The sequence below is a fragment of the Lytechinus variegatus genome, chromosome 16, assembly GCF_018143015.1.
Source record: "Lytechinus variegatus isolate NC3 chromosome 16, Lvar_3.0, whole genome shotgun sequence".
Taxonomy (NCBI): Eukaryota; Metazoa; Echinodermata; class Echinoidea; order Temnopleuroida; family Toxopneustidae; genus Lytechinus; species Lytechinus variegatus.
In genome coordinates this window covers 19405619-19431316 of record NC_054755.1, presented here as the reverse complement: position 1 = coordinate 19431316, position 25698 = coordinate 19405619, and the positions used below count along the sequence as shown (strand labels likewise).

Sequence of the window (25698 nt, the reverse complement as noted above, 5' to 3'; positions counted from 1 at the left end):
GCACATCTCAGTCAGTATGCAAATGAGGGAACTGATGATATCACTCACTTTTTCTTTTGTATTTTATTAGATGAAATATTCTAATTTTCTCCTCACTGTCCTGTGAAACAAAGTTTTATTTCTTACTGAACATGTGGAATTACCATTGCTAAACATTATTATATGGTTCAGTCGAGTTGGTCCTTAAATTGTCAAATAATTGTAAAATTGAAATATTGTTATTGTTATATTCAAACAATAAGAAACAAAAGAAATAGTGAGTGCATATAAATATTTTGTATTTTTACATCCGATTTTGATGAAATTTTTTAGCATTATGCTTGTCTGATTTTTCTCTTTCGATTCAAATCAACATTTTAATGAGGTGGACTTGATCTTTAAATAACAATGCAAGAAAGATCATTTGAATGTGCAGAAGAGCTGACTTTATTGGTCAATGGTAGTGATTTTTTTACCTGATTGCTAAGAAGGCATGAATGCTTATTGACAAGCAACCAGAGGACGAAAAGCTTAAGGTCCTCTCCAAGGGACCTGGTTATAAGGATTTAAATGTCTTACCAAGGGGCACTAGTGGACGTATTTGCCCGGGTCACTGGAATATGAGCTATCGCACCTCTTCTCACCTAACCTTCTTCATTTATCCCATTCTTTTAAGCATAAAAGGATGCTAAACTCTTTGAAAATTAAAACTATTTGAAATTATAAATATACTAAAAAAAAACATAAAGTGATGCTACGTTTTTGCTCTTGAAAAAATACAGAAATGCACCTTTGAATTATCAAATTCTTTGAATTTGAGACCTGCCCTAGATTGCTCAAAATTATTCAATCCCCACCTTATACAGAAAATTATGAAAAGGTCAAAAGCCTTCTTCCACATTGTCTTATGAATACAATATCATGCATCTCCATACTCCACAGTCTACTTCTAAAGCTAAACAAAACGGTAATTTGCTCTCCTCTGCCTGTCACATCACGGCTTTATCGGTCTCAATCAAAATCAGATTTCATAGATGGACCGTTTTGCTAAGTGATTTGCTTGATTGCCGGGTAATGATACAAATCGAAGGACTTTGACAGATAATAGCTGAATGCAGCTGTCAAGAAAGGGAATGGGGAATATTTGTTTTGAGAAAGAGAACCGTTTGCCTTTGGTGAGCTCCTATCTTTGATCAGTCACTTTCTTCCATTTTCTCTTCTTTCTTTCTTTTTTCCTCCCCTCTTTATTCTGATTCTCCTTCTCTCTTATCCTCTTTTTTGCTTCCCCACTTCTTAAAAAAACTTGCAAAATAAATGTACGTTCACTTTCTTATATCTATTCCTCTCCTCTTGTCTCCTTATTATTTTTTACCATAAGATAATGAAAGTAGATATACCTTCTACTAAATTTCTTTTTCTTTCTTTCTTTCTCGCCAACTCTCTGTCTGTCTGTCTGTCTCTCTCCAACTCTTTCCCTCACTTAATCCCCCATTCTCTCTTTCACACATTCACATGAACATCACACTCCTTCTCTCTTTTCTTCTCTCTCTTCCTTTCTCTCTCTCTCTTTTACTCTCTCTTTTTCTCTATCTCCCCCTCCACTCCAATCCCCAGGACAGCAGTACTTTTATAAACAAATTACCCTGGTTCGCTTAATTCTTCCCTCCCCCAACTTTGATGCATGATTTGATTAAAGATTTATTCAATTATTGCTGATGGTGAAAAATGCCCTTGGCATGTGAATTAAGCAAAGGTAGATCGCAACATCATTTCATTGCCAAGAGAGAGAAAGAAACTGAGATAAAAGCCATGATAATAAGAGCTCAAAATCAGTTGGGTTTATATGTTTTGTGATAGAAAGAGGAAATAAAGATGGTAGGTGCAAGAAATGGGGAGAGGATAGAGAAAAGAGGCAAGATGTCAAGAAAATATAATGTCAACTAAAACGACCATTAAGAGGGGAAATCAGTTTCTCGGTTTCTTTTACTTGGTTTTCTCCAAAATGGAGGGAGATAGTGAGAGAATAAGATTGGGGGAAGGAGACAGAAAAAAAGTTAAGGGGGAAATCAAACATGAAATCATCAGTAACAACTATGATAAGAGCGCAAAATCAGTTGCTTTTATGTGTTTTTGTGAGAGATGGGAGGGGTGAAAGAAATATAATGTTGACTGGAGCAGATGAGTTGGTAGTACAAAAGAATTAGCTCACATTCAGAAGCACGAAAAACAATTGAAATAATGAAGATTGAAAAAGTGAGAGAGTTAAACATACAGTAGGTATGGGTATGTCAGGGGGTGGGGCTCACCATCAACCCCTTGCAAGGGTGGAAATCTCTCCCAAAAGGTAGGGGGACCAGGGAAAATTTGACGAGCAAAAAAAAAGGTTATCACCCCAAAAGTAAGATCATCCGTCCAAAATACACATTTGATTCGATTTGAATGATGTATTTCTTTCCATCATAAAAGACCAAAAATAGTAGGGGGGACATTTGATATTATGTCCCCCCTACTATTTTGGGTAGGGAGACCTGTCCCCCCCCTGGATTTCCACCCATGACCCCTTGAAGATAAAGAAAAAAAAGAGTATAATTGACATGACAATGCATAGAACATTAAGAAAATCATTCTTATACACTGACACCGCCTAATCCTTCCTTCCCTGTAACAAAATCCTGTCTTCCCCACTTTGCGTGGGTATGGACCAAGGAGAAATGAGAAGGGTTTTGTGAAATAGACAAAAGATATAATAGAAGAAAAGTATGGATTGTCCATCGTCAAAGCCCGGGGCTAATTGGATAAAGTCTCCAGTTATCATTACTCTCTCTCTCTCTTCATTCTCTTCATTTACATGTATGTCCATGCTACTACGATTACAGAGTATGCAGAGTTCAAGATAAGGTCAATACTACATTGTGACAGTGAGCAAACTCATTTTCTCAAGTGCATAAATTCCCCAATTTTCACAACACAATGTTCACAGTAAACAGTGAAAAATTAAGAAAATATGAGAACAAAATGCACAGAAAATGCCATTTTCAGGCCTCCGGAAATCAGTTTAAGAAAAAAATGCAGTGAAAATCATGAAAATAAAAACAAAATCCAAGGAAAATCTGCCAATCAAACCCATTTGAGCAGTGTTAAGCATGAAATTGCCAAGCTATATCTGTATTAAGGACTGCAGTGCATATAATTGGAACTGAAGCTCTTCCATTAAAGATTTTAGAAAACTTTTTACCACTGCCTTGTCACCGAACGACATGAAATTTGACATTTTGAACATTACATTATGAGAGAACACTGGGGCCCGTCTTAAGAGTTGCGATTGATCAGGCCTTCATTTTGAGGAGCGCGATTGCGCCGGCGCTCCCACCGCGCTCCTAAAAAAAAATGAGATAAAAAAATCGCGCTCCTAAAAAAAAAAAAAAATTGTTAAAATTTCACATTTTACATCTTTAAATCCATGAAATGACTTTCTTTTTTCCATAATTCCTTGAAATTACTTTTAGTTGAAAACCATCAGAAAAATGAAGAATATTCATCTCTTTCCCGACTCTGATTTTAATTTAAACTCGGTAAATATTGCAGTCCCATGTAGTCCCATATGTAGATTTTCATGGCAACACCATGGAAGTCTACATGTGGGACTACAATATTTACCAAGGTAAGTTCAAATCATGAATCATGAATGCACTTTACGCCTTAGGAACCTTGTCAAAATCCCTGTGCCGAGCCTATTAGCAGAAGTCATGCTCTAAACATGCTATTCGTCTTTGCACAGCAGCTTTCATGCAATTCCAATTGTTTTGTTTATAATGAAACGTGAAAACAAGTTTCCTGTGGGAATAACACAGCTCTATGGATCTTACTTCATATCTACTTAAGATAGCAGAACAAATCTTTTGATAAACCCATCACTGAAAAAAAAACCTTGTGTTAAATACACCATGACAAGCAGGTGTTGACTTTACGTTGATGGTACACACACATTAACACCAATGGGTGATGCTTCAAAATATTAAACCCTTTTCAGAGAAATATTAGTGACTGACTCATGTTTTTATAATCTTGAGGAAAAAACAAAGGGGTGGGTGTTCATTGTTATATGTGGTAACATTAAGTAATCACTTCACTGTTTATTATAATAGAGTATGACAGGTGGAGTGATGATGATGATGTTAATGATAATAAAAATTATGATGATGATTATGGTGATGATGATGATAATTATAGTGGTGATGATTATGGTGTTGATGAGATGATGATGATGATGAAGAAGATGATGATGGTTATGATGATGCGATGATGGTGGTGTTGATGATGATAAAGATGAAGAAGAAGATGATGATGATGGTGGTGATAATGATGGTGATGATGATGATAATGATGATTATGGTGATGATGAAGAAGAAGATGATGGTTATGATGGTGCGGTGGTGTTGATGATGATAAAGAAGAAGATGATGATGATGATAATGATGATAACTATTTTAATAAAGAAAACTTTAAAACGCAGGGAACAAGAAAGATGCTTTAACTATAACTGGAAATGGTATTAAAAATGCAAGGAAAAAACAAGGAAACTTTTCAATGGAATACACTCACCTCAAACTGGAAAGCTTCATCAAATTGGGGATTTGTAGATTTCCTTTTCACTTTAGTCCTTTTTGTTTCTAACCTGCAAAGAAAAAAAATCATTATAATTGTGTTCAATTTTCATGAGATTAAGATAAATCCATGCCTCCTAATGATTTGCATCACTATTATTTTTGTTCCTATGAAATACACAATATGATTCTGATCTTTTCAATCACTAGTAGAACAATCTTCAATAGTACAACTTAAATATTTGAGCTATATTGTTTCACATGAGGAAAATTATGCAAAAATGAGCACGATATTCAATATTCATGTATACATTTTGATTCCAAGTACTTGTATTGTATTGTATCTACTTTCCATCAATTAAAAATAACAATGATTGATACATTTACAATTACAAAGAAATGATCATTAAAAAGACGGAGGGCTTGCCCTATTCAGCGTTGATAACATATCAACGCTGTTTTACGGAGGGGTCCCTTACACAGATATACATGTTGTGCTTCATCCCAAGCTCCTATTAACTCAAAATTGAAATATGATTTTTTTTTCAAAGAACGCTGTTAAGAGATCAAACAGTCCACATGTCAGTATGTAATTATCATAAAGTATTCCCTCAAATGATTAGTCATCAGCATAGACATTTAATTTGAAGCCAATAATTTCACTATCCACACAAATTCATTGTCATATGGACACCTGATTATCAAATATGCTTGATAAAGCTAATGTATTATCATTTCTATTATATTGTCTAATATATTCAACACCTACATTACAGCTATAGACAATAAAGTCTCAAAGATTGATCTGATCAATGTCAACTACATGGATATCCATCATTGTCATCATTTTTTTTTCTACAGGAAACTTTTTGCAAAATGTCCTTTGTAAACAAAGAGAAGCAAACATACCTTAAATAAAACAATAAATGTATGAATATTCATCAGATCAAGGAAACGTTTTCAATAAAGAATAATTAAGATGTTTAGCATTGCTACATGTGCCTTTCCATACCCTTTGCAAAGCAGGGTCCCGATATGATAAAATAAAACAAACTGAAAATTGAGACCATAATGCTCCTTATTTCCTTCCTCAGCTCAATAAATTTTCATAAGAATGAAGTTAATGGGAGAAATTGAGAGACAGCTTCAAAGGCATGAAAAAGCCAATATACAGTGCGTCCCAGAAAAAACGAAACCAAGATTTAGTGATGATTTACCATAACTTGATCATAAATGAAATAGACAAATGACCTACCAACGTAAAGCTTAGAATCTCCTTTTTCATCTGGTATTACCTAGATTATTCCTCATTCACACTGAGTACGCAAAAACAATTCAAATAAAGGATGCCAAAAACTCATTTGGCGGGGGTATCTAAATTTCAAAAAGAAAGTCACATGAGTAAAAAGTTCAATATCTGCTCTTTTATTTGATACCTTAATCACAAAATATGGTCAAGAAGTAAAAAAGTTATGATCCTCGAAACAATGCTTGTATTTCCATGATTTCATTAAATAAACGCTTTTCACCAGTTTCCCACAGAAGCTATCGCACGGTAACAAAAGAGTTAATGCATGGCTGATCGTCAACAAAACGGAGCGTCGAGTGAGTTTGAACGCTAGCCTGTAAAACCTCTTCATTTTATGAAATTATTGAAATTCAAGCCTTATTTCAAATAACCAGAACTCTGTTATTCCTTGACCATTTTCTGTAATTGAGGCATCAAATTAAAGAGCAGATATTGAACTTTTTAAAAATGTGGTTTTCTTTTTAAAACCCAGATACGGCCCGCCAAGTGACTTTTTGGAATCCCCTTTTCAAATTGTTTTTGCTCACTCATGCGTGAATGAGAAATAATTTAAGTAATTCCAGATGAAAGAGGAGATTCTAAGCTTTAAAATGGTAGGTCATTTGTCTATTGTATTTGTGATTAAGTTATGATAAATCATCGATAAATCTTGGTTTCGTTTTTTGTGGGACGCACTGTATATACACTTGACCTAGGCCCAGTAACATAAAACTTAGCAATTGATTTCTACGATTGATTGCATTGAGTATTCCTACATCTAGGATCATTCATTAAAAAATTCCCTAAACTTTGTATCAGGGACCTAGTGGGTGTTTCATAAACGACTGGTGAACCTTTCTTGTGGTAAATGGTACATTCAATGGCAATGCTTTAGCACGTAAGAAAGGTCCACCAGTCATTCTTTAAGTCGCTCCTATTCTTACGAATATTATGAAACAGCCCCCAGGAATAGCATATTATGATAATGGCCAATGTGTACAGTTCTTGTCTATACATATGGAATAACAGCTGTGGGGCAATCATTTGTCAGAAGCACACTAATGAGGTAAATGGTAGAAAATATCAATTTAATTTGTTTTGCCAGGAAGCATAACTTTCTCGGTGGTAAAAAAAATCTTCTCTTCTTTCTGTCTGTCCGTCTCATGTTCCTATTTTATTTCTTATGCCAATTTTCTTGCTTCCCCTAACTCTCTCACTCGCAGGTCATAAATTGCCAGTTATGAATGACCTGTTTTCCTACACTGGACAAACTGCTATCAAATATTGCACGTACCTGTATAATTTTTATGTCATTTTATGTAACGTTTGATATTGCTTTGTAAATCTTAAACATGTTTGAAGTGCCGAATAAATAATAAATAACAAATAAATAAATGTAATATTCTGTGCCAGATCTAATTCTCAATCAAGTTTATTCTCATCAGCTTACATTGAAATATAATCTTTGTAGATTATTAAAATAAAATTGTACGAGTTAAGATTATCTGAGTGCACAACCCTGTTTCAAAGTAAGGAGACTTATCCAGTTTGTTGGGTACTTTTTTATCCAGGATTTTCATTGATAATGTACTGGTATAGATGAAAACACTCGCACACCCAGCCCCCCCCCCCTTCTGAATAATACTACTACCCCATCCCACCCACTCTTCCTCCCCTCCCAGCCCCCTCTCTCTCCACCCCTTCATGGCTGCGTTTATGCGACCTCAATCCAGAATCACGATTTGAATCATGATTCAAAACACAAACATGAATCACAATACCACAGAATCAGCGTTCAGACGACCTTCATTCTAACGCTGTTTCTCCTCGTCTTGGCTCTCGAAAAATAAATCTCTTGCTTCCAATATTCAGTCTATTATACCTCATTTTGTTTACTTTTATTTATCTTGTCAGTTTATTGAAAATGGTGTTCGAAGTAAATTTCAGCGTAATCCAATTTAATATTGACACTGTCAACTCAACAGCTGAGATCATGTTTGTGATGAAAGACGTTTATTTTCACTTTTGACTAAACGCAATTGTGATTCTGCAGAATCATGATTTGAATCATGATTCAAATCATGATTCTAGGGTAAAAAAGTGGCGCATAAACGCACCCCTATTCTCTCACTTCCCTTCCGATAAAGAAACTGGTGAACCATTCCAGAACCGGTAGCTGAATAGCGCTTTTGCCATCAATGGATAAATAACAAATTTAAATCAATTAAACTTGACAAAAAATCTCTTCTCTTTTTTAATACAGAAAACAAGTAACAAAGAATGTAAGGCTTTCTGTCAATAATTTCCCATCTTTTACTTTTTTTATGTTTTAGCTAATAATCTTGAAAGAGAGACGATCATCTGCCTTCTGCTCTAACCTAACAGCATTTGCAGAGAGGGTGTCGTCTGCCAGCCTGCATTTCACTTATGCATGCATCAGGCGTCACCCGATACCACAAAGTTTACACAACACAGGCAGTCAACCGCCGAAAAATCAGGACTCGGGAGAAAAAAACACCGATCTCACTGCTCTTCCAGTTCGCGGCATCGTGAGGAGGACAATATACCATGTTGTGGCCTATGTATAGGCTTATGATCTCTCAAATATTCAGATTGTATCTTGTGGAAGATGAAATGTAACTCAAGATTTGAATCGTCTGGTGGTTGTTTTAAAGGAAAAGTTAGATCGTTAGATAACCTTTTGAGGTTATGTTGTCCTTATGCAGTTCAAATACTAACAAATTATAATTGATTTCAAGATCAAGTCCAGGTTCGAATAAAGTCAAATTCATCTCTAGTCCAACAGGAATAAAAGCTTTGGGACAACCTTTAGATCTAGCCTTTTTGAAAGGCCACGTGACATGGCAATATTCCTCATCACGTGGTGTCTGAGACAAGACTAGCAGTCTATGAAGAGAATTGGCGCGACCAGAGTGAGCGCGAGATCAAGCAACTTTAATCGCAAGGCCTTCCGGAAGCTGGTAGACACGTGAATGTACAGTGCATGAATAATTCATGACCATGCTGATGCGCCAATCCGCACCATCGATGTTGATAACATCATGGGTCCAGGAACGTTCGCTTCTGTGGTACGGGGTCATACAGGGTTCATTGATGCGAACGGTACGCTCGCTGACTGACCACTACCTAGCAGGTAGCGATTGCGAGTCGCGAGGAATGGTTAATATGAGGAATCTTAGTAAAGTTCCTAAACGCTGTGACTGGGCTCGCAATCCTCACATTCCCCCGGCCTTCCGCGAATAGTGTTTTTCCAGTTGGCAGGCATTTGGTATAAATGACATAAGGGACACCGTGGCCTTGTGTATAGGCTAACTTCCATTAAGTAAGCTTCACACTTGATATATCAAACCATTTTCCAGACAATTCCAGATCCCCAAATCATAATATTTCAGACCTATCACTTACTTCATCATATAAATCATCAACAAGTGGAATGCCTCTGGCCGTCTCACCTGCATCACGCAGTTCAATATAGCAGCAGTGCTGACTTTGAATACTACTCTAACTTGCACAAGATGTTCAGTGATACATGGTTACTCTTATGTCCACTTTTTATGAACTAGACCAATAAACTTACAGAGATATGATGGTTATTCAACAGATACACCCAATTCGGCCAAAGTTCATTGACCTTTGACCTTGGTCATGTGACCTGAAACGCGCAAAGGATGTTCAGTGATACTTGATTACTCTAATGTCCAAGTTTAACGAACTAGACCAATAAACTTTCAAAGTTATGATGGTAATTCAACAGATACCCCGATTCGGCCAAAGTTCATTGACCCTAAATGACCTTTGACCTTGATCATGTGACCTGAAACTCAAACAGGATGTTCAGTGATACTTGATTACTCTTATGTACAAGTTTCATGAATCAGATCCATAAACTTTCAAAGTTATGATGGTAATTCAAAAGATACACCCAATTCGGCCAAAGTTCATTGACCTTTGACCTTGGTCATGTGACCTGAAACGCGCACAGGATGTTCAGTGATACTTGATTACTCTAATGTCCAAGTTTAACGAACTAGACCAATAAACTTTCAAAGTTATGATGGTAATTCAACAGATACCCCCCGATTCGGCCAAAGTTCATTGACCCTAAATGACCTTTGACCTTAATCATGAGACCTGAAACTTGCACAAAATTTTCAGTGCTGCTTGATTACTATTATGTCTAAGTTTCATGAATCAGATCCATAAACTTTCAAAGTTATGATGGGAATTCAACAGATATCCCCAATTCGGCCTAAGTTCATTGACCCTAAATGACCTTTGACCTTGGTCATGTGACATGAAACTCTAATAGGATGTTCAGTAATACTTGATTAACCTTATGGCCAAGTTTTATTAACTAGGTCCATATACTTTCTAAGTTATGACGTCATTTCAAAAACTTAACCTCAGGTTAAGATTTGATGTTGACGCCGCCGCCGCCGTCGCCGTCGGAAAAGCGGCGCCTATAGTCTCACTTTGCTTCGCAGGTGAGACAAAAATCAATATCTGGTCATTGTAGAATGGATATTACTGAGCTTTTTCTAAGAAAATTCTTGTCGCAGAAAAATGAAGTGATATGAAGCCAAAAAGGTTGGATAACCCTGAATTGGTAATTTGATGAGTACATATTAGAACTTCATTTCAAGGCTCAATTTCAGCTCCCATTTTACACTATGCCTGTCTGAAATAAATCACATCCCAGTACATTTTTTTTTAATGTGATGAGTTAGTTAATCAAATTTGCTTCATGACATGATTGTATTGCCGCTATATCACAAAACATTTCTTGGAAATTTGGCCTGAATTCATACTGCATACAAATTACAATAAACTGATTAGAACGAATGGAAAATACATTGCCACGATCGAGCGTCCTCGTACAGTGACTTGTGAATGACATATGAATCTACACGTTGGAGAGATATCGCAGATCAAATTCTGAGGAATTGTGTGACTTTTGATATCAAATGATGATTATGGAAACATGAACTGTGAGATCGGCCATATCTCTGATAAAACATGAACAAGCTGTAAAGAATACCAAGGGCACAACATTGTCGCCTTCCCGCAGACAAGCCATTTTTTTTACCTTTCTCTATTTCGGCGACTATTGTTGTAAACTGAGCACAGCTTGTTTGGGCGAAGTCACAAGTGGCATGCATTTCATGTCTAATACATGACTACATGTATATGTAGATCTAGTTCACAACTATTCACGACTATTTCACAACTAGTGTACAACTAGTTTAAACTGGTCCGTGACAAGCACAGGAATAGGCTACGTATAATTCTGGCAAGTCTCAGAATTGTTTGCCTAAAAAAAGGAACGGCAATTCACAAATCATCATGGGTTTTGATTTATGCCCCAATAAATGATGAAGTGAATGACATGACAATGCAAAAACTACATGTATTTGTAAATACTGCATCCACATGATGTAAACTAGTCTGGACTGTGGCATAAACTGTGGCATTGTACAAGCATTGCTTTTTTAGGAGTCCCTCCATTTCCATCTTAATTTAATTTCTATTGAAAAATAGCATACTTATTTGAAACCTCCAATGTGTTGCCCAAATTATTTTTTTTTTCACAACATATGTATTATTATTTTTGTTTCTTTGCAACGGACACAAATACTTATGTTTATATACTGTATACAATTTGTTTTTGTCTGATGGTAGTGAAATAAATAAATTTGAATTTGAATAAACCACTGACACACTTCATGCCCTGCATTGCCATGATTTGTATCATCGAATCTCATCAACTGTTGGAACAAAAACTCATGGAAGCGTTGTAGCAGCATAAATGATCAAAGCATTTTAATTCTAAAATTCTTCCCCTGTGAATGGAAAAATGAAAATGATAAAAAGAAAGATTGATGGCTAGAAATAAAGGAACATGGACAGACAAGAGCATGAATTCATCCTAAAATGCAAAATAATGCCAATATGCATGATTGATTTTAACAATTCAAACTACAATAAAAGATCTTATCCTAAACTAAAGAGGGCACAAATTAATCGGTTAACTCATGTCACAATGACAAAGAGCAATTTCAAAATTTTTCAATAATAGCAAAATGAAGGTCATTTTTAATAATACTAATTGAAAAATAAACTGCATGCTGTACATGTAGTACCAAGAACATGTATCGAATATGAATCAATGTCATCAAGAATATTGGCTATAGGAAAAAATAAAATGAATAACTTGAAATGAATATAGCTATTACTGTACAAAGTTGTTGTATGTACAAAAGAAGATATATTCACGTCAAATTGTAACATCATAGATGTATGGGTATATTGGCAAAGGAAATATTTGTAGCAAGAAAACTGTAAGGTAAAAACAGCTGAAGATGTTTGAAAAATATAATAGAAAAGATATATTAAGGTCACTGGGAAAATATGTCTGAGATTGAAGAGTATACTAACAAAAATAAATTCATTTTCTTGTGAGAAATAACAGAAAATCACCTAAACATTGATAAAATCTGTTATCAATAGCATGCAGAGAATCTGTATTCAGGTCATGCAGAAAAGGCAACAATTAGTGAAGACACTGGAAACATAAATGTAAGACATTTATAAGACGTAACTTAGACTAGAATCATTCAATATTCTGAACTAATATCATGCCCAAGAGATATTAATCTTGTCTGAATAAAGGAAAACTTTGTTTCGCTTGAAATAAACAAAACTATAAAGATGTTTAATAGTCAAACCTATACACACAAGGAAAGACCATGAAATGAATTCTTAATATGTGTAATGCCAAATAAACTTCTAATTCACATGCACAGTAGGTAATAAACAAAAGGTCATGAGGAACTGAATGCAAGGAAAGTCTAGCGTGCAAATAGAATACGTAATGGAGAGTAACAAATCATATAATGTTCTTCCAAACGCTGATGTATTGTTAGCGGATTGGAGCAGCTTTCCGATTCTATCTGCGTTCAGATTGTATGTAATATAAATGTAACTTATCCTGGTATAGCAATTTAGGCCCAATATGAGCCAAACAAAGAAATCACAATATAAAACCTAGTGAAGAATTGAAGGTTTCTATCTATTTATTCGTGGCATCAGACCATAATGCATCGATGCCTCGCTCGAGCAGGAATTGCTCTTCTTGCGATGGTGGAGACAGGGTTTCTTGAATCTCAAGATTAATCACAAAGAGGGCCGATCAAGCTAAAATCTCTAGATTGAGCAAACTTGGGCTGGTGCAGCCCTGCCTTGTAGAGGAGACTCATTGCAAAAGATTTTTTTTTTGCAACAAAATGGGGATTTTCCACGGCTCATTTTTTAGTTTCCAGCCTGGCTGCTTTGAGCATTTCGGGGCTTCATAGCCCCCTGACCCCATTTTTACCTGCTGCACCCTCTCTCTCTCTCTCTTTCTCCACCTCTCTCCAACTCTCTTTCATATGTACCTTTTTAAGGTATTTTCTTGTTTTCATGCTTCATTCCTTAGGAGTATCATAATAGATAAAATCTCCTTTAAAAATCACTAACTACACCTTTCAATGTCTGCTGAAGCATCATGATACAAAGCATAGGTCTGAAATATGCAGTCTAAGTGAAACCAAATCTTGCAAAATTAGAGCAAATTTGGTATTCAAAAAAAATCACGGGAAATGGGAAATTCAATGTAAATTGGAACCCGATTCAATATAAATTCCCCAGAAAAATCAGATCTCACATTCGACTCCACAGGAAAGGATCTATTACAAATTATATAAAGAGATATTCTCTTACCTCGAGGCAGAATGGTATGAAACTGTGGCATATGTATCACATTGGCCGTTGACGATTGTTAATCCACTTCCCTCCACGACTCTAAAACGAAATTATCGGAAAAGAGAAATGAAATACCCAATACCATTAGACAATAATATTTACTGCGAGAGCCCTGACAGGGGTATTATTTCCTGTAATGGGGGCTGGCATTTTTGCTACCCTTTGTTGTATTGCACCCAAAGTGAATTTGCAGGAGATGATTTGCAACTTTATACAGGGGAAACAATTGACATTCTGACATTTTTATTTCATATAGGCTTCTTAACATATTATCTTTATGAATCATTGATAAATGATCATGCTACATGGCATACAGGAAAACAGCTAATAAGTGAAAGTCACCATATCTTCTTTCCTATCTCCTATTCAACTATTCATTATTCCTCCTCCTCATCATCACCAGCATCATCATCATCATCACCACCATCACCATCATCATCATCAACATCACCATCATCATAACCATCATCACCATCAGCAGCAGCATTGTCTTCATCATCTTCATCATCATCATCACCACCATCTTCATCATCACCACCACCTTCATCATCACCATCATCATTGTCATAATCATCACCATCATCATCCTCATCCTCATCATCAACATCATCATCACCATCGTCGTCATCATCATCATCATCATCACCACCATCATCATCTGCAGCAGCATCAGCATCACCATCATCACCATCATCATCATCATCATCATCATCATCATCACCATCATCATCACCATCATCACCATCATCATCATCATCATCATCATCATCACCATCATCATCATCATCATCATCATCATCACCATCATCACCACCATCATCATCATCATCATCATCATCACCATCATCACCATCAATATCATCATCATCATCATCATCACCATCATCACCATCATCATTACCATCACCATCATCATCATCATCACCATCATCATCATCATCATCATCATCACCATCATCATCATCATCATCATCACCATCATCACCATCATCATCATCATCATCATCATCACCATCATCACCATCATCACCATCATCACCATCATTATCATCACCACCATCATCATCACCATCATCATCATCATCATCATCACCATCATCATCATCATCATCATCACCATCATCATCATCATCACCATCATCATCATCATCATCATCACCACCATCACCATTATCATCATTACCACCATCACCATCACCACCATCACCATTACCATCATCATCATCACCATCATCATCACCATCATCATAATCATCATCATCATTACAATCATCCTTCAGGAAGACGTCATCAGCTTCAGTTTTTCATTGCCATCATCATCAATATTCTTTAACATTTTTTTTCTTTTTTTCAATTGACATAAACAAACAAACAAACACTTCCTGTACTAATAACTACTCAATCATAAAATCAAAATAATGATATCAATCATTATTACAACCACATTAAATATACCCCAGTCTTTCAACTTCCTTATACAGGCACGATCCTAATTTGCGAATAAAGACATTTAGGAAACCTAACGGTTGTTTGCGTATGATGATGAGACAATCTTGGTATTCAATCAACCCGGCAAACGGCCAAATGTGATTATCGGCCGATCATCGGAAATCACGATGACTAATTTGCCAGCAAATTGTTGAGTAAACCCTCAAGCATTTCCACCACGATCAGATCGAGTCCATTAATCACTTAATACCCGGCCAGATTCAAGAACTGACTGAGCAAACGCCACCTGAGCTGAGCAATGCAATAGAGGGGGCAGAGTCCAACGTAATTTATTCAAACGTTTTATAGTTATTTGAAGACCAATACTCACACATGCCTCTACAGAGCATATGGATTTGAGCCAACACTAAAAACATTAAAGGGACATCGTATACATGTATGTATTGAGCATGTGGAAAAAAGGAAAAATAGATGTCATGCGATAAACTGGTATTTTTTTATACATGTAGTTTCCTATACATTAATACAAGTCATCTGCAATAAATTGTATCAAAATGTTATGAAATTTTAAGAGGAAAATTAAAATGCTGTCCAAAATGACAGAATTAACAAAATTTGTGAAAAGAAATCAGATCCCATTTTCAGTAGACATAGGTAGAAAAAAAACAAGATGCCGAGGAAAAGAGTGGTGTATTAGGTCATCAGGGGCCCGTCTTGCAAAGAGGCCCTGGGGCCCGTTGCATAAAACTTTTTACCTGAGAAATCTCAGGTTGTTTTTACCAGAGTTTTTGCCCTGTGTTAAAGTCAATGGGAGAAATCAGACTAACCTTAGTTTTCAGTTTTTACCAGAGTTTTCTCAGGTAAAAAGTTTTATGCAACAGGCCCCTGGTCAGTGTCGGACAAGTTGACATTCGGGCTCATATGTCCCATTTTCAATTCGTAAACCGACTTGGGAAAGTATGAGCCTGGATATCAACATCGAATCGTCCATCAATTAAGACTTGGAAGAGGATACATTAAAGCCTGTGTATAGCTTTGGTAAAGGGTCAATAATGTGATTGATGATCGAATATCATCTAATCTGACAGTCTTACTGAAGCGTAGAGACCGTTAGATCTTTTTCCAACTGCACTTCTCTGAGAAAATTTCAAATATTAAAATCTTGGATATATAGCGCCCTCTCTCGGCGATGCTTGTTTTAAATTTAAAAAATGGGCATTCAAGCACTTATCTTATAAATTTAGTGATTAGATATCCAAAAGTTACAGACAAAGAACATATCTTGAAAGTTTCAGCCCATTCCATGATTTGGAATAGGATTTAATTGAAAGACAAAAACACACAGATATTTTAATTTGATCGGGTGACCCGATCAAGTTAAATTTCCATGTAAAATCGCAAAATTTATCCTGTAAAACACATTTTCATTTCATATCCTCCACATCATAACTTTTATAGGGCATATCCATTCATATTAGCTAGCAATGAATTGGAATAGTGATAGGTGCATTTTGGTGGATTTACCAAAACTATACACAAGCTTTAAGGAAATTCGAAGAAAGACGAGAGAGACTGAAATTACAAGCGAGGTACAGGGTCACGACAAAAGGGGAAGAGGAAAAGGAACGCAGAGGAGGATGGTGATAAGATGAAATTACTCCATTACGCTAAAGAGGTCACTCGAAACTGGTAACAATGGGCAATTCAATCTCATCGTTTAGTTGAAAGGCATACTGCCATTACGGAGAAATAACTGATACCACAGAGGTTAAATAGAAACTGTGCATTAGCCAGCTGATGTTCACATGGTCTACAAGTACTGTTGAGGCCAGAAGTTTTAATACATACACGCAGTAAATTCAAAGGAAAGTTGACACTTCCCAAATATCTTAAAATTCACTGTATCTTATAAAATATTTGTGCTATCATAACAAATTTGATATTAAAAAAAAATTAGTATGTCATGCCCCTTCATTACACTACTTTGTCATCAGGAGTTAAAAATATTTAGGTGTAATTTTTTCCCAAAAACTCTTCATATTATAGACAAATCAAAATTAAAAACTTGACAAAAACATTTCATATTTGTGCTTGTTACTTCTCAACACAAACATTTCAGATTACACTTTTTGTTTGGTGGTGACATATCATGATAGAAAATGTAATATCAATCATAGATTTGACATATATATTTCTATGAAACGATTTTTGAAAATGTAACAATAGAATACATTTGGAACTAATATGACTTTTTTTTCTTCAAAGAAAATTCCACCTGAAATATACTTTAATCCCACCGCCATCCCAATCATGTGAAAGAGCTTAATATGCTCTTTCATTTGATACCAAATATGTCATGGAAGTATTTATATTTCTGAAGTTCTGAAGATATAGTAAATTTTACAATGTTTGGCAAGCGAACAAATTTCACTGAATTCCATGGGTGTATGTAAACTTTTGGCCTCAACTGTAATTGGTCTACACCTCATAACAGTCTAATACCACAAGGGATAAATAAACCCATTGGCCCGTATTCCGAAGTCGGGTCTAACTTAAACTTGGGTTTAAAGTTGTGGTTTAACTATGGACAGCCAATTGTTACATAAATCGCTCACAGTAGAAATATATTACTTCAGCTCATTTGGCTCTCAAATCATTCATAATTGTATAGGAAGTATAAATAAATGATCGTCTTCACCATCGATGAATCAGGAAACAGCACAGTAAACACAAGAAACATACAACTTAAGAAAAATTTTGACACTTCTTGCTTCCAATAATTTTAGCACAGAGTTAGACCGTGGTCCAAGTTAAACCTGACTTCAGAATACAGGCCATTTGGTCTACTATCAAATCAGTCCAATTGACATTTGGTCTAATGAAATGAAATATGGAGGACACAGTTAATACAAAATTTAAAAAATAAATAAGAAGTACTGGTATACATTGATAAACACAAGCAAACATCTAAAAATACAGTATTGACGGAACATTCTAGAAATTATGGAAGCATAAAACTATTGGCTATTTCAGCCTTTATACTATACATGCTCCAAAATAGAAAAGAGAGAGTCTACTTCTTTTCATCCAGTTAGCTATTTTAAAAAGAACTGATTCTAATAAGACATACATCTGTGTACAGTTCAAGGCTCTGGGGACAAATTAAGGGAGGTTTGACGTCACTTTTCCCTGGTTAACAACAAACCCCAAGAGCTACAACGAGGGAGTTTGAAGGGAAAAAAAGCAATTTTGCTATTATTTCCTCTCTAACACAACAATTACCAGCCATTTTAGCATCAGCTGGAAGGGTAAGAGAAAGTAGGTGAGTACGGTGACGTAGTTGTTCGTGTCATTAAGCAACTTGCTTTCCATCTTCATCAATCCCATTCTCTCTTGCTAGGCCTCTCTCTTTCTCTTTTAATATTTACCTACTGATGTCTGCCTATCTGTCTATCTGGTTTCCAAAAAGTTGACCTAAATTTTTTGACCCCCTGTTACACCGGACTCGTAACAAGTCTTGAGGCGCCTCAAGACAGCATTCTGTGCGTTTACACCGAATTACCAAAGCTGTCCGAGATAGGTTTGGCAGGGCGCCAAGCGCGCCATGTGTTTGTTGTTTGGATAATTGGTCCACGTGTAGAGCATCAAGCGAACCTGTCTCAGGCCAGTTTGGGCAGGTTTGCGATTACACCGAATCCAAAGCAGTCTCGAAACACATCGCAAGGTGGTCCGAGATAGGTTTGCTCGGGAGGGGTCTCGGGTGGGTTTGGGTGTTTACACCGGATTAGAAACCTGCCCGAGACTGGTCTTGGGGCGCCCCGAGATTTAAACTGGTTTCCAAAAAGTAGACCTAAATTTTTGAGCCCCTATTACACCGGAATCCCAATGAGAAAGCTTTCTATGCGTTTACACCGAATTACCAAAACTTTCCGATATAGGTTTGGCAGGGCGCCAAGCCTGAGACTGGTCTGGGGATGCCCAAAGACTACTTTGGAAATCTGGTGTAACAGGAGTCCTATATATTGGTCACTTCACAAAGTCCACATTCTCTCTGTATTTCACTTCCAATTTAAGGTTTACAGTTTCTTTCACCCACTTTTGAACAAATCAACAATTTACTTACCTTACTGCTAGTTTAGTGATCGAGGACGATCCATTCAGTAATTCACTGGTCCTGATCTCCACATGGACTTTACCCTGCATGAGAGATTATCAGGATTTTATTACATTGTATGCTGCAAGCTCTTAAAAGACGATACATTTTTTCAAGCATTGCATGTATTAGATCACAATTATTCTTCATATTGGCAACACTCGTATCATCCATTCAATTGCTGATGTTTTATTTTAGAATTCATAGAGATTGAAACCAGACTATCTCTCAAAAGTTGAAAATTTCAGGGAAAAAGTAGCAATACTGGATATTTCATTGCATTGCCATAAACTTTCAATATGTTTTGAGCACCGATTAAAAGATAATGGCACAATAAAAATGTGTAAAGTATATGTGTGCAAACATATCCTTCTGAAGTTCTGATGTATTTTATATGATTTTACAGTTTGTTTTTTTAACCGAACCACAAAACTGGGTCACTTTGTCCTATTTCATAATTGGTAAAAATAGTTTGCTCCAGCAAGCAAAATACAATAACATTTCTGATTTAAGACATCTAAAATGAAATGTACAGTAAATGTACATGTATGTGAGGTGATTTCAAATTGGAATCTTGAATATTAGATAAATGAAATACATTTAAACTTGATAATCCATATTTAAGCCAAAATATTCACTTTGTTTTATCTGTGTCTATCACCTATCACCTGTTCGGTGTCCTTAAATATTTTGAGAGTAATCCGTATTTTTCAATTTTCAGCCTCACTCTCTAAATAAATTTTGTATTTTTCTTGAAACATTCTGAGCATCAAAAGATGGACCTGTATTTTGCTTATAGTAGGAAAGTTATGTTTACAAACCAATTATATGTCACTTGAACTTGATTTTTAGGTCAAGGGGCAAAGGTGAAGTCACCACCTTTCACTTTTCTTGCTTGACCAATAACTCCATTTTCCACATTACAGGCGAGCATATAGACCAGTTCGTAGTTACCTCATGGACAATTTTGGTCAAATGACCTTTCATTTCTATCATTATGATAGGCAGATTTCAAAGCAAGATATTACGTAAGCTTGCCTTACATAGCAGGGATGAAGAAATTGAATAGACCAGGTGACTAGAATAGCACACCAATGAACACTTTATGAAGGTATTTGTTGCTATCCTACTTTGATTGCATAATAGCATGTTGCACAATGTACTTGGCAAACTGTAAAATACCACTGTCGTTCGTGGACGCATTGTTGTTTTTTGTGAATGCAAATGAAAACCCTGATTCAAAAGAATATATATTAATCAAGACATCAAAGTTGGTGCTTATCTCATTAGATTTTAAACCACCATGTCACTTTAGTACAAATGACCTTCCTCTGAGCATGCGTAGAATATTTTGATCATGCGCAGAATATTTTGATCATGCGCAGAAAGAAACTACGAACTGGCTTATTATGTGCTCGCCTTAGCGACACTCTTGTTTTTATAAAGCCTCATTGGACTAAATCCAGGTACTATTTTTCTGACTCACACACATGTTAAGCGATAAGTAAAAAGGGAAATCAGTGGTTGAGAGGAAATATTCAACAATAGATAAATAAACAAATAATTCACTTCATTGGTATCATATATACATCAACCTATCCCTTTATATATGAATGAATCTAATTTTCAGGCTACTTGGTTTCTCATAAATAAATAACAAATAATTGTCATTCTATTGTTGGTGGTGTTTGGAAGTAAATATCTGTTCATCACTCAAACACTATTTAATTCTACTCCTATATTACCTCAGCTAAGCTAGTCTACTGATAGCGGTGCTCACAGCTTTTGTGAGGAATTACCTCCTGCCAGAACCCATTTACCTCACCTGGGTTGAGTGCTGCACAATGTGGGTATATTTGATTCACATGGCTGGGAACCGAACCCATGTCCCTCAGATTGAAAGACGAGAGTCTTACCATTAGACCACTACACCCCCACATGAAAGAAGTTTCAAACAAAGACCTTTTTGTGCAATCGGCCAAAGGATTCTAGAGTTAAAATATGTTTATCAAACAAAATCAGAGTTTATTAAACCCACCTGCACTTCTGTATCTTGGTCAATAGGGGTCAACGGATACCACTGATCCTTGCTTTGGCATTTATGGAGCTCTCCCCGACGTAGCGCCACCTTCCCAATCGCAGAGTCTGATCGCTTGAGTTTGTCTTTCTCGTAGATGTAAAAGGAGAGCATGCGGAATCGGATGGGAATGTCGAACATGTACTCCTCTGCCCAGAACGGACTGTGATTAATAAGAACAAAAGATCATTTATCACTCAATTTTGCTTATTGTAACAAACAAAAATCCAATGCTGCATAAAGGGATTCAAAGTTGACAAAATATCACAAAGAAAAATGTTAAATCGCTTTGAAGCACTTCATGCTGGATTCGTGGTGTTTTTAGAATGCACATTTCATAACTTCATTATAATTCAAAGCCCATTTTTTTTCTAGAATGTCGGCGAAATGTAACCTACAGTGATGGAATGCACTAAATTCTTTGACCTACATGTACTTCTACTGCTATAACATATACTTTGAACTTTTCAGGTTTTCAGGAATTGCCATTACTTTGGCCAAATTTGACCACTCTGAACCCAGCCTCTATTTCCTTAAATCCAATTGTTGCCAATTTACTGCAACCTACAACTAATACGGATGCACACCTGGACCCCTGGGAGCCTCTCCGTGCACGTGGGATGCAACGATACCGGAGCAAATGCTGAGAGAGTCCATGAGCAGTTACCGCCACTGACGCACGAAACAATACAGATCAATTAGATTTGCAGCAGAGTTGTTGACTTAATTGGTCAGCTACCACTACGCGGATGAAGGCACATGGGACTGCACTGAACTCATTGGCAAATCTATTTTTGTTCTCAACCATCCTTTATTAAAGGGAGAGAAGTGCGTGGAATAGGAATATATTAAAGGAAATACATGTTTTTGTTTGCAGGGGATCTCTCACTGTTGATTTGTTTGTCATTTATTTGGGTTTTCCACAAGACTTCTGTCAATATTCTGAGAGCTACAGTTACATACGGTTAATAGAATCTCTAACATAGAAATAAGACATTCTACATTATATATTTGCATCATTATCTCTTTAATAGTCAGATTCCTCCTTAGTCAAATTTCTCCTCGGTCAAACAAATTTTTGAGGTCCATATTATGTACATTCATTTAGTCAGCTGTACCTGTAACTGCATGGAAATCCAAATATAATGACCAAATACGTAGACTCTCCTTCTATGACCTAAGGCAATAAAAATTTTCAAGACTACTTCCATTATATAAGGCGATTACAAAGACAATATCAGCATTTCCTATTCCTATTCTTATCCATTTCTGCCATTTTTTTTCATTTGAGAAATTTGAGACACGACATCCTCAGACATTCTTGAGAGGAACACTTTAAAAAAGAGATACATGAGCTCTATACTAACATGTACATTGCCATGGCGATTGTCTAGAGTTACTGTGGTTTGGGGTTTAGTTTTTTTTCCTCAGAAGTATTGAGCACATTGTCAAGACAAGTGGTCTGGGTCAATGTTTGCTGACTGTCTCGGAAAAACCCTTTTTAGTTTTATTAATTACGTTCGGAAAAGGAAAGTAAAGAAAACTTTTCAAAGTGAATGTGAAGGTACGGAAGGAAATAGAGAAGAGAAAATATTGAATAGGAAAGAAACAAACGGAAAGTAAAGAGAGACTTTGCAAATTCGATTTGAAGGTAAAGAGGGAAATATTGAAATGGAAAGAAAAATGAAGAAAAAGAAATTGAGAAAAACTTTGCAAAGATTTTCTCAGTTTCTTTTTCTTCACCACAAATGCCAAGAAGGGCATGTGGCAGAATTTACAGACTTCCAAAAAAATCAAGACTCTAAAATATGAAGTTCATCTTTCTCCTTCTAAAATGACTTTCTCTCATTGACTTTCTTCTTTTGTATAGGTTTTGTGGCTCAGCGGATACGCCTCTAGACTGAACCCCCGGGGGGGCCACTTCCATTCACGAGTGGATACCATGCGCGACCATGGGGTCTCGAAAAGCACCCTAAACACGTAATTTCCATATTCTGAAAATGCACCCCTTAACAAGTATTGGCGTGTCAAACCCTACCCTTAACAAGTATTGGAAACAAATCGATACTCTTGGCAAATATTCCCTGAAATGAACCCCTAAACAAGTACAGGAATGTTTTATTGTTACGGGTCCTTTGGTTGTCGGCTTTACCTTATTTGGTTTAGTACGACCCCACCTTCTACACCTAGCGCAAATAGGACTCTAAACACGTAGTGTTGGGGCAAAAAGGACATCCTTTATAAAACATTTTAATTTTGTTTTATCATCCCCGCAAATTCGATCCTAAACACGTAATTTTCCTAGCGAAATAGATACCCTTTTTTCATTATTTTTGTGTTTTTGACACCCTTTTCACGTTACGTACGTAACGTGCCCTATCGTGAAAAGGACATCCTTTTTACGTGTTTTTTTGGTCGCGCATGGTATCCACTCGTCAATGTAAGTGGCCCCCCCCGGGACTGAACCACATGCAGTCAAGGGTTCAATTCCCATCACGGCACTTGCATATTTTGGCAAGGCATTTATCTACACTTGTCACTCTCCACCCAGGTGGAGTAAATGAATACCCTAAAGGAAGAAGTTTCATGAAGGAAGAGCAGCCATGCTATCAAATCCAGGGAAATAGTATGCAGTGCTTTGAAACATGGTATTATGAAGTGGTATAATAGTCAGGGTTCGTAGTGTTTCATATGGAAGCTTAAAAGTGCCACCGAGATGTTGAGATAATTATCTCGGGAAGTCGACATCTTGATAGCAAAATATAAGATGACGAGATCCTGGATCTCATCATGTTGACATCTTTTAGAAGAGATGTTGAGATGACAAGATCCCGGATCTCATCATGTTGACATCTTGTAGAAAAGATGATGAGATGATGAGATGATCTTGTCATCTCAACATCTCTTCTTAAGATGTTGACATGATGAGATCCAGGATCTTGTCATCTCATCATCTCTTCTACAAGATGTCAACATGATGAGATCCAGGATCTTGTCATCTCATCATCTCTTCTACAAGATGTCAACATGATGAGATCCGGGATCTTGTCATCTCATCATCTCTTCCAAAAGATGTCAACATGATGAGATCCAGGATCTTGTCATCTCATCATCTCTTCTACAAGATGTCAACATGATGAGATCCGGGATCTTGTCATCTCATCATCTCTTCCAAAAGATGTCAACATGATGAGATCCAGGATCTTGTCATCTCATCATCTCTTCTAAAAGATGTCAACATGATGAGATCCGGGATCTTGTCATCTCAACATCTCTTCTAAAAGATGTCGACATGATGAGATCCAGGATCTCGTCATCTTATCTTTTGCTATCAAGATGTCGACTTCCCGAGATAATTATCTCAACATCTCGGTGGCACTTTTAAGCTTCCATAGGTTCAAGAAAACAAAATTCCCTGATTTTTCCCTGATGAAGTTTTGAAATTCCCTGACAAGTATTTAAACCCATTCCCAGTTTCACATGTTTTCTACATGTAAGTTGTTGCAGTGAATTACATATTTTCAATAAAAAAACAATCATGTAAAACTAATTAGTACCACCATAACCAGTCATTCAATGGATGTTTTTTTTTTAATGCAACAAATGAAAACAGAGTCTGACTGACTACCGTGCTATCGACTTTTGGGCCGATCAAAATTTCCTGATTTTTCCCTCACGTGAGACATTTTCCCCTGATTTGAGGTATTTTTTATCAAATTCCCTGATTTTTCCCTGACTGGAAAAAAGTAAAATAATTTTCCCTGATTTCACTGATGGGCTGGGAACCCTTCAAATGATAAAAATATTGCAAATTATTATTTTTCGTTCTGGCGATTCAATTATCCTCCCTCCTTTCCTAAAAATGAACAGAATAACTCACCATTGTGTTTTTTCTCTAACTGCTGTTCTGTACACCTCTTCTTGGTCTAATTTCACAGTACAGTAGCAATCTCTTGTGGAACTCAAGTTCTTAGCTTCACCTGCACATGAAAAAGAAAAAAATATGTATCTAGATGGAGTCTTTCAAAAAATCTTTTTAAAACTTTTCATTTGTTTCTAAATCTTTATGCCACTTGAGAATGGATTTGGTACATAAGTCATGTTATTATTATCAATGATGAGCACTTAATTATCATCATTATTATTAGCATAATTAGAATTATTACCATCATCATTAGCATCATCATCACTATCACCACCATCATTGGTACCATCATCAACATCATCAATATCATCGTTACCATCATCATTAACATCATTATTACCATCATCATAACCATCATTATCCTCATCAATATTCAGGGCTCCACACTGACCCTTATTTCTA

General features: G+C 36.3%; 1 protein-coding gene across 1 annotated transcript in view; it reads right to left on the bottom strand.

Annotated features, from left to right (window-relative positions):
- LOC121430346 (ras GTPase-activating protein 3-like) overlaps positions 1-25394 on the bottom strand; it is a gene marked incomplete at its 5' end in the record, with an annotated part of 97498 nt that extends 72104 nt beyond the window's left edge. Inside the window, 5 exons of the mRNA XM_041627625.1 lie at positions 4582-4654; positions 13651-13731; positions 19265-19338; positions 21333-21534; positions 25252-25394. Coding sequence (XP_041483559.1) covers positions 4582-4654; positions 13651-13731; positions 19265-19338; positions 21333-21534; positions 25252-25394 — 573 coding nt within the window. The remainder of the gene's footprint in view (positions 1-4581; positions 4655-13650; positions 13732-19264; positions 19339-21332; positions 21535-25251) is intronic.
- Between the last annotated feature and the right edge of the window lie 304 nt (positions 25395-25698).